The sequence below is a fragment of the Aptenodytes forsteri genome, unplaced genomic scaffold (genome assembly GCF_000699145.1).
Source record: "Aptenodytes forsteri isolate BGI_AS27 unplaced genomic scaffold, ASM69914v1 Scaffold188, whole genome shotgun sequence".
Taxonomy (NCBI): Eukaryota; Metazoa; Chordata; class Aves; order Sphenisciformes; family Spheniscidae; genus Aptenodytes; species Aptenodytes forsteri.
Genome location: NW_008794371.1, coordinates 1,429,479 through 1,440,005, shown reverse-complemented (window position 1 = coordinate 1,440,005; position 10,527 = coordinate 1,429,479). Strand labels below are relative to the sequence as shown.

General features: G+C 45.6%; 1 protein-coding gene across 1 annotated transcript; it reads right to left on the bottom strand.

Moving 5' to 3' along the window:
* Positions 1-166: 166 nt before the first annotated feature.
* On the bottom strand, positions 167-10,454 carry GUSB (glucuronidase beta). Its single transcript, XM_019474079.1, has 11 exons — positions 10,206-10,454; positions 9,563-9,744; positions 8,902-9,044; positions 8,203-8,390; positions 7,138-7,290; positions 6,031-6,209; positions 5,481-5,627; positions 4,214-4,298; positions 2,448-2,624; positions 1,661-1,796; positions 167-386 (listed from the first exon to the last, which is right to left on the bottom strand). Exons 1-11 carry the CDS (start codon positions 10,452-10,454, stop codon positions 229-231), a joined length of 1,797 nt encoding a protein of 598 aa, XP_019329624.1. The 3' UTR covers positions 167-228.
* Positions 10,455-10,527: the final 73 nt, after the last annotated feature.

Here is a 10,527-nt window from a genome sequence, read left to right as displayed (position 1 = left end):
CTTCAGCTCCTTGAAACTCTGAATATTCATTTTACTACCTGGAAACAGGAAGCCTACAGACATGGCTAAGCACAGGAAACCAGTGTTTCTGATCTGCTTTGTATCATAGTAACTACTTCAGTAGAAATTGCATTAGACTTGCAAAACTTGAGTCAGGCATAAGTATTATTTAAACAGAAATTTAATGAACAAGTTCAGCATAGTACCCAGCCACTATACCTTTTGATTTCATTTTAGAAAGAGGGTATGTGATTTTATTATAGGAGGAAGACAGCTTGATTCATTTGCAATCTTCCAGTATCTTTCTCTAAGAACAAATGCAGCTGATTTGGGCTGTCGTTGGCGGGTAAAGATTCCTTTCTTGTTCCCCAAAACACGTGTGGTCCCTGTAGAGAAGTTATAAAATAAAGCAAGTGTATATAAAATGCTTTTATATCCCCTACTGTGAACTGTTATGATATATGTACTAAATCAGGTTAGGTGGAAGAGACCTATGCACTTTCTTCTACACACAGTCAGGTACAAAGGGGAACTTGGCAGATGTAATCTGCGTCATCTTGGCAAGATTAATTGATGTAACTGAGCAATATAGCTGCAATTCATTGTATTTACAACTGGTAAGTCGATAACAGTTAATTCAAGTGTGCCCATTAACTTGAGCAGTATTTATTTACAGCAGATGTTCCTTCTGCCTTTAGTTCCACCTTGAAATTTGATGGTGAAAATGTTGATTACTAACTGTTTGACTGTACTGTCCTTTAGCAGTTCCATATCCTTTCTGCCTATTTTAGTTTTCATAGGAAACTAGAAAAGATGATCGCAACATGTAGAGAGACTGGAACTGCATATGTGTATGTGAATTTGTCTACATTTTCTCCATCCTCCTATGTGAAACTATACTACTTTTCTGACTGCTTCTCTGCAATGACTTAGCTTTCTAATACCTATATTGGTGCTCTACAGATTATTCCTAATTGTGTTTCTCTGCCTGAAATTAACACTGACTGTTCACCACCCTAACTCACTGCAGGTGGCATACGCATAACTGGTTCCTTACTGGGTCTCTTTCTGAGTTGTAATAGTTTAATTTCTGTGTGACTGCACTGTAGATTAAGTAATGCCCCATACTTTGCAAATGCACTTATTAATAGTGGATGGAGTGTCATGATAGACAGTTGTCTACTAGTGTGGCATCTGGTCCTTTACTGCTAAACCTCTATACCAAGTTAATAATATGTTATTTAAGGTGCTTGGTTACTAAGGGCAGTTGTAGATGAAATATGAAGCAAGTGAGACACATCCCTAACAGCTGACTGAAGCTCTGAATTGAGGATGGCCAAGAAAGAAAGTAATCTGGGTCTGCTCACGAGCCTCCCTTGCCTTCTGCCCTAGTGCATAGTCTCATATTCTGGGTAGCATCTTTGCAGGTGAGACACCTAGGAACTCAAGCTGGAGAGAGAGGATGCATTAAGTACAGGCAGGGCCTTCCCTCTTGACTCTGGTCACACTGGACTTTGTCACAGAGACCAGCTATGCTCTATCTTGGTAAGCAGAGGGCCCTTTTGTCCTACCCTACAGCACAATATTCTTCATGTATCGTAAACCATTTTAAACTTGCAGGGAGGATGGGGAGTTGTTTAGAATATAAATACAAGCTTACCTTGATTAGTCATGAAATCAGCAAAATTCCATATGAGCTCCCCAATCACATACTCTTTCCTCTTTTTGTCAAAAACGGAATGGTACTTTTCTAGCATAGCTTTCTGATACTCCTCGCTGAACATAAGAGGTGGATCCTACAGCCAGGAAAAAGAGGTGGCCTTGAATGAAGGTGACAGTTGATCTCAGCAAAGGTTCCATATGTTAACTTCCTATTTACTGGGGACCTGCTTCCTGAAGACAAACTTTACAATTGCTTGGTCTTTTCATTGCTGCTGCATTAACAATGGCTATTTAATGAAGATTAGCAACTACTAAAATTGCAAGGGGAAACTTTGCGTGTAAAATACAAACATAATGCCAGGTATACTTGGGGGGGGAGTCCGTGGTTTTGCTTGGTAATGGTGCTTTATCACGATAGACATAGGAGTGCCACCCCCTTCTGTGCAGGATAGGATCATGAAATGAAAGTCCAGTCTCCCGTGTTGTATCTTCTGATTAAGCATTTTCTACAAATGCCAAAGTACAGATTTCAAAGTGCTCAGTGCTTTTTACTCAAAGCTAAAAAATTCTCTTTAGGTAGAATCTAACCTTCGTTAGCCAGTGGCAAAGGTCATTGATTTCAGTGGAGCAGGATTACAATCCTGGAGTCTTTCGGACACTTACAAGCTAATGCATCTCAAAACTAAGTAGTCAGGCTCAGTGGTACCCATCTCTTCTAGTTAAGCTTTTCTGACCCTGTAAGAAGAGCAGCGCTTTTTTCCATCTAGGGCATCTATAACACTTACACTGTGAAGTCCAGGAACCGAGTCTGCTCCATATTCACTCTGGATAATGGGTTTTTTGTAGGTTTTGTACCAGTTCTCAAACTGTGTTGTGAGTTGTAGTGTAATAACTTCCAGGTGGCCTGGGTCATGATACCAGGAGAAGTAGCTATTTACGCAAATTACATCCACATAAGGAGCCTACAGAAAACAAGGTGAGAGTGTTTTGTCACAGAGCTCAAAAGTAGACAACCTTAACTCATAAAGCTAAATCCTCCTTTTGGTTCATTTTATGGAATCCAGTTTTATTACATGTAGAATAAAGTCTTTTCCCCCATCACTCAGGCCCTTCCAATGTGACATCTTTCCCCCAAAAAAAGCAGGATAAATTTAAATGCCAAATTAATATGCTTTTAGCTTATTTTCTTACAGACTTAAGAAGTCACAGCACAGAGTTAGACAATATCAACCCATTTCATCCTCAGGTTTGTTAGAAGTTTTTGAGTTTCCAAGATGTCTCTGGCTTGCTGGTACATTTAGATGTACTTTTTGAGTATTGGAATGTGATTATCAAGTTAGTGATGTCAAATATTTTGACTAGCAACTAAATTTGTGCATCAATGGTGCAATACTAAAGACTAAGCATTCTGCAAGTTATATGCCATTTCTACCACATGGACAGTATGATAAAAGGGCACAAAGCCCACTAAAGATAAAGTGATGTTGTATGTAACTTGTTCAATGTTCTCTTAACATGTTTTGTAATAAAAGGAAAAAAGTTCTAATATCACATCGGTGTATGAGATCTGTTTGGTTTTGTTTTCCTGTGTTGTCTCAAGCTGGTCAGAACATGCTAGTGGGGATGGGATGTCAGAGTCTGTGTGTGTGTGCCTGATGAAACAGCAATATTCAAGTGCAGATCCCCGCTGGGCTCCTTCAAAACTAAGGCCACCAGTTGTTTGTTTGTTTGTTTGTTTTCCTGGGGTGGGGAGGAACAGACCTCTCAGTTACAGAAGGCTGTTCCTGCTAATTGTAGGACACTTTGGAAAAAAATACAAAGTGCAGCCTGTAGCGGGGACATGTGGTAGTATCATGTACCTACAAACTCACCTGCTAGAAGTGTTTATTGTACAGTAGTGACAAGCATTATAACGCCATCTTGAAAAATTAAAAGTGACATAGGAACTACCCCGGAAACAAGTTTATGTGTGTTAAAGATCCTTGGTTCATGCTATGGCCAGCTTAAGGCACAGACATCCAAGAATAGTGCCTTTCAGCTATTTATACAGCTCTAGGACTTTAATTATGAAGCTGGAAGAGCTTTTAGGTTATTCAACATTAACAGAAATCTGCCAAAGAAGATCTAGAGCAGTTTAAAGCAGGCATTAAAGCAAAGCTTCCTTCCTTTAGACTTCCACAAGGGCTGTTAGCATTTTAAAGAGGTTTAAGCTTTGATTTAATTGCAAATGAAAATCCTGAGCATTAGTAAACACAATCAATGGAATAGCAAAGCATGACAATGCTAATGGAATCCAGGGGTGTGATACTGCGTACTTCACTCAAGACAACTGTTATTCTCTCTTTCAGATATTTTTTTGTTCAGCTGGACTACAACTATAGGATAAGATGCTTTGTAGTAGAAAGAAAAATGTAAGTTTTCTACGTCTCCCTGTTAAGTATCTCCAGTAAACTTGGGGAGGTGGGGGAAAGGACTGTAAAACAAATGACAAGAATAGGAAATTTAATGTATGAATTGGAAAAAAAAAAGCTAGAAAATAAAGGAAACTTACACCACGATCAAGAGCGTAATTAGCATCTGTCACAAAGGTTACTGGTCTGGAGGGATCGAGAGCTTTAGTGCGAGCTATCACTGTCCTGTTTGCAAACAGTAAAGCAAGAGTTCAACAACAGCATGGAGAAGCACAGCTCCATTTCCCCAAGCTCTCTGTCCTTTCACCCCCACTCAGACATTTGGAGCTGCTTTTGATTTAGCAGGCAGAGTATTTTTAATTAAATACTGCAGGATACTTAGTGATCATCTGCTATAAAGTGCCTGCAATTCTAGCCAGTTCTGCAGGAGTATAAATATCATGGCAAAGAGACCTTTATCTGTCACAAAGTTGGTTGCTATCCCACCTGAAAAAAGAGTAGAAGTGTACCAAATGCAGGCATGTTAATTTGTCTGTTGGTGCCAGCAGCTTGCAAGTTGGTGAAGGGACAGTGAGTTTGGTCATGAAAATGTGAGAAGGGTAGCAGGAAGTTTCTGAACAACCCTTGGGATGTGTTCCTGCAAAAGCATGAGGCCTTAGCCCTACACCACAGCAGGCAGAGCAGTCAAAGGTTGGCTGCTTTTGCAGAAACCCTGAATGAGGGAGATGAGACAGAGAATGGGAAGGCCAAGCTCTGCTGCTACCTTGACATTGCAGGACAGTGGTGGATCATTCTGAAGAATGAAAATTCAGTTACCTCTTAATGCACCTACAGCTACTAGGGATGGTCTGCTACCCCATTACAGAGATGACTCTTGGCTATCCAAAGCTTAAATCTCTTTAAAAATAAAACCAAGGGGTCTGTAGGGACTCAAAGCAGTGGCTTTGAAGTGGAGTGTCACTATCCCCTGCAGAACAAACAAATAGCGCTAACTGAAAAACCTTGTCCTCAGAATTAAAGGTCCAATATTTTACAACTTTGCTGTAATTCTCAGATTTAGAGAATTTAAGATTCGTCTTCCATTGGTAACGAGGAATGTCCCATTACCATCAGGCCTGCTTTTGCTTGACCCATAGCTGAAGAAGAGATGCTCAGACCAAATGGACTCCCAGTAATTTTGCAGAGGCTTACTGGTTCAGAAACAACAGGTTGAGACCGTTGTGTGGTTCTGAACATCAGTTCAACACATGCAGCGGTTATGCTTTTAGTTTGCATCTGCAAGTACTGTTTCAGGGTTCCCAAAAACTGCTTCCCTTCTCTTCGCTACTTCTTTATGCCATTCCAAAGGAAGATGCATCATCTGCCAAGATTCAGGCCTCAGCTCTGTGTACAGGCAGATGCACTTACTTGAAGTAGTAAGCTGCTGGGGGCAGTTCCGATGCTGGCTCGTTGGCTACTGACCACATCACGACTGACGGCCTGTTCTTATCCCTGCGGATTAGCTCCTCCATCACAAGAAGATGATGCTGCAGGGACTTGTTCCCAAAGCTCTCACTTAAAGACAAAAGGAAGTGAGACCCAGTGAGGTGAGGGTATAAAATCCATCCCCTTTGCCTTTCCCTGTGAAAACTCAAGCCTCTGGGGTGCATAAGCACAGCTGAGCCTTAACACTGAATATGGCTTCTGCCCTATTTCCCCAAAGCCTGTTGCACAGTTCAGGGCTGTGGCTTGGGCTTATTAATCGAGCCAGACCAAATGACATGATGGCCATGTGGCACAACGCCCTCCGGTTGCCCAATCTTAATAGGCACACGTGGCGCAACGGGCTGATTTCTAAATAGAGCAAAGTACTGCCATTATCAGGACAATGGGCACTGTGGAAACTATGGGACGCTTTCAAAGTGGCTCAGAGAGGAACACAGAAACAAGGGGAAGGATCTTTCAAGCAGTCACTTACAGCATTTTAATCCCCACTCCCGGACACTCATCGATCACCACAATGCCGTAGGCATCGCACAGGTCCATGATCTCCTCGGCATAGGGGTAGTGGCTGGTGCGGAAAGAGTTTGCCCCCAGCCAGCGCAGCAGGTTGAAGTCCTTCATGACCAGGGGCCAGTCGAGGCCTTTGCCACGGATCTGTGGGGGGAGACAGACATCACACCCTGTCACGCTGCTGGGTCAGGACTTCTCCTCACGTTAGCTGGCCACCACCGCTTTCCTTCTCGCTCCCAGAGTGTTTCCAGCCTCAGGTACCATTTCTAGCTGACTGCACTGTCTCTCCGTGCAGTGTTTGCGTTTTTGAGGGGCACTGCCACATGCACACCCAGACCCTGGGTGTTTGGAGAAGCAGAGGGGATGAAGCTGCCGGCACTGCGGCTCCCTGCCATTTTGGGGAGCTGCCTTGCCCTGCCCTGCCCGGGCTGCCCTCTCCCTCCCTTTCACAGGTGTTATCCATGAGGCAGGCTGATGAGGACAAGGGTGAAGGAGGAGCCCGGACCGGCGAGGCTCTCTGCATTCCCCCGAGGAGCCCGGACCGCCCTCTCCCTCTGCATTCCCCCGAGGAGAGCCCGCGCTCCCCGGCGGGGAGGCGCGCCCGCCGCCACTGAGGTGAGTGGCTTGGCTTGGCAGGGGTGGGGCGGCTCTGCCCGGCGGGGAAGGGGGGGCCTCCCTGTGGCCGGGCCGCGTCTCGCAGCCCTGCCGCTCCTCTACGGCTCAAACCTCCCAGCCGGAGACTTTGTACCCCGCGTTTCCCAGGCTGGGGAACCTGTGAGCCGCTATTTCTGACTGGAAGCCATGGCCGCGAGATTGTTTAGTTCCTCTGCCAGCACACCCGGGCTTGCCCATGCGCCCTGAGAGGGATATTACAACTACGGCAGGACTGGGCATGGTGCCCCCTTAATGCTGGCAACAGTTCGCCCTAGCCTCCCTGGCAGCTCCCGGCCTAGGAGAAGGGTGTGAGGAAACAGCCCCTTTGGGTGGAGAGGTGAGGCAAGAGCGGGCTCTGCCTCAGTGGCACAAAGCGAGGTGCCATTAGGTGCCCCTGCTGCAGGCACCACACACTTACGTCCGCGTCTTCGTGCTTGTTGACACCGTGGAAGTAGAAGGGCCTGCCATTGATGAGGAACTGCGTGCTGGTGATGTGGACGGTGCGGATACCGACCGGGAGCGTGTACACGTCCTCCAGCAAGGCCCCGTTCGCCTGTGCCTGCATTTTCACCTGGATTTCCAAGGGGGAGACGCAAGTGACGTGCTTGGGCTTCACAAGGATGCCCTGTCCTCCCTTCCCCTTGTCTGTAAGGGCTATCCTGACCTCCCGTCCATTCCCCAGCCCTGCTTCATCCACCTCTTGTGGTTCCCATGTGCCTCCTCAGGGAAGGACCAAGGTCTGACTAAGCAGAAAATAGAAATCCAAGCTGGGGAAGCTGAAGGATGAAGAATGAACCCTGGATGACCCTTCTGGGGCTTGTTTACCCCAAGAGCTTCAGTTTCATTTCCCCTTACTCATCCAGGCCATTTCATTCCCCCAGGCAAGGCAGTGGTATACGTCTTCTGCTCTGTACCTTGATATCAGGCAACGACTGAAATGTCATCTGCTCACAAGAGCTACAAAGCTGAGCCCCTGGAAACTCACAGCAGCTCATCTGCCCTAATTTCTGCATCTAAATGTCACTACTCATCCTTAACTCACAGAGTCTTCCAGGCTCATGCTATTGATGCTGAACTCGTCTGGCAGAGTGGGAAGAAAGCTCATTGCATGGCAAAGCATGTGGAAGTGGTTAGCAGCCTGCTCCTCAGAGACTGCTTTTGCGATATCTCCTCCCCTGTATTGTCTCAAACGGTCCTTTTGCAAGGGATGGATTGGGCCCTAAATGTGAAGGACAAACATCTGAGAGTACATGCGTGCACTCTAGGCATGCCCCCCTCTTCTCACTGACAGACCTTTCAGTTCAGCATCCAGGAAGCTGGCAAAGCTTGATTTGATTACTGTATAATTAGCAATGCCACTCCGGTCACGTGAACAGGATCCGTGGGAGAAGATGAGTATGGAAGATGGGCCATATGGCAGTTCCTTAACCCTGTTAGACAGTCAGAGGAAACGCACACAGAAAGGAAGAAATGTCACTGTTACCTCTAAGGAGTAGCGGTATCCGGGGTTCTCATGCATCAGGTAAGGCCACCAAAGATTTGGGTTCAGGACTTTTAGCTCTCCAGCTGGCCCATCGCCTGTAGCAACCACTTTCCCTTCTTGGTCACGTAAACTCAGGGACAAGGAATAGAGTGTGCTGCCAACAACTGACACCTGATATTGCACCATTGCTGGTTCAAAGGAAACAAAAGACAATCGGAGACTGCCATGAAAGGAAAAATACATGCATCAAATGTTGGAGGGTGTTCACATACAGCAGCATTAAAAAATGAGGGAGATGTAGAACAACAACAGAGTGGCATGAATTGAATGTAAGAAGCATGACCTGTCTGTCTTGAGGTCCAGAAGTTTCCAGCAGGATTTGTGTATCATACAGCTCTGTTAGAGAGAATCCTGCTTTAGGTGGGAGGCATACCGCCCCTACTGAGAAATTCTACTTTGAAACATCTGATCATCCTTTGAGTTTAACAGCAGTCTCTTGCAAGCACTTCTTTTTTCTTATTGCTTCTGAACTCTTTATCATACTCTTGCAACTGCTGAGCTGTGCAATAGACCAGCTCAGGTTCCAGAAAAAGCCACTACGAAACAAATTCAATCAGACCTCTGCAGGATATTTTCTCTGCTGCCCTTGTCATCTCCATTTGGAGCCTGAGGTAGCTGCTGTAATTGTTCTGGACCTACCAATGCTCTCTGATGAAGTAGTTGTCACAGTAATATCATCTATGTAGATAGAAGGAGTAGTGTAAAGCACAACCGGGCGATGGATTCCAGCATAGTTAAAGAAATCAAACCTGATGTTCTGTACAAAATAGTTCTTGGGATACCTGAGTGAGCAAGACAGGAGAAATGGCTACATTATGTTTCATTACACAAGAACTGAAGGCAGCATATGGATGCTAGCAATGTAAAATAGTCATGTAAAAATAGATGCTAGCTGGCAAAATAGTCTTTACAACAGGATGGATCTATCTCTCAGTAGTGCTACTGCTGCTACATTGAAGGGGACTAGCAGTTAACAAACATCTAATGCACGGGATAGGTTTGATCCTTCAGGATAGCTGGTACTTGCAGTTTCCAGCTGAACTCAAGCTTCTCAAATCTGCCACTGATTCAGCTTGGCAAATCACTTAATCTCAGTTCCCTGTGTATAAAACACATGCAATAACTCAGTGCAGATTCCTCACAACACTCAACTCCTCCCTACTCGACTGATGAATTTTGGCATAAATACAGCCCATGCTTTTTTAAGTTGCTTGGAGGGTCTTATGAACCAGCAGCTGAATAAATTCCCATCCTCTCATCCCTGGGATAAGCTCAGCAGCACAGAGCTTTAGCAACTCACCTTGTTTTGTCATTCATGTACTGAATTGACCCTGGAGGCAGAGTATGGGGTGTCAGAGTGTTGTTGAGCGCAACAGTGATGCGGCAGGGGATCCCTGGGCTGCCCTGGATGATGCTGCTTATATCTGCTTCAAAAGGGAGGTGCCCCCCTTCATGCTCCACGACTTGCACTCCATTGACCCACTGCAGGAAAAGACACCTGTGAGCCTAAGAGGCAGGGATATTGGGTTTTTGTGGCAAGCATAGCAGGGAGAAGGAAAGGAGCCCAGCAAAGGGCAGTCGGGATTCCTGGTAACACTGAACCTTGTTCTGGGCTCTTAGTCCTTGAGGGATCAATCTAGCAGCCCTTCCTTTACTGGGAGCTAGGTCTGGGTCACGTACAAGCAAGTGTCACTGAGAGACACTCCTTTGGGCAGATCCTGTAGCAAGGAAATGTTTTAGTTACTAGTCCTGATATTGGAGGATCAGAGAAGAGAGAGTTGGGAAACATGGCCAAGTTCTTGGCTGGAGGAAAACAGCCAAGAGTTAAGAAAATAGCAAACTGATAAAATCTAGGCAGAGACGTGTTTGCTGAAGAAGTCATAGGACAGATTTTAGTGCAGTGTGATTTTGGAAACAGACGGACAATTTCCTGTGCAACGTACCACAATGGAGTAGTAATGGGCACTACCGAAACGGAGCACCACTCTGGTGTTGAGGTCATCCTGAAGCCAGCGGAGAGGAAGCAGCACCTCCTTCTCATACCAAACCCAGCCAATGTAGTTCTCCAAGCTGGGGTCTTGAGTGATATCGTTGAAGCTGGCAGGCACTGGCATGTCAATCACAGGACCAGTCTGGCAGGAATTGCACAGAAAGGGAGGGAATAGATCATTTAAAAAAAGAAATTTTACCATCTTGGCTGTCCAACCTGTACTGCCGGGGGGGTCCCCTTCCCCTGACAGCCTTTGAGGCCCCTTGGCCAGGGGG

Bases quoted from the DNA above. Each gene is read 5' to 3' on its own strand.
- GUSB (XM_019474079.1), bottom strand. From the start codon at position 10,454: ATGGTAAAATTTCTTTTTTTAAATGATCTATTCCCTCCCTTTCTGTGC. The intron at 6,210-7,137 runs GTAAGTGTGTGG...CTCCCCCCACAG, and splicing joins ACAAGCACGAAGACGCGGAC to ATCCGTGGCAAAGGCCTCGA. The intron at 2,625-4,213 runs GTAAGTTTCCTT...TGTTTTCTGTAG, and splicing joins ATTACGCTCTTGATCGTGGT to GCTCCTTATGTGGATGTAAT.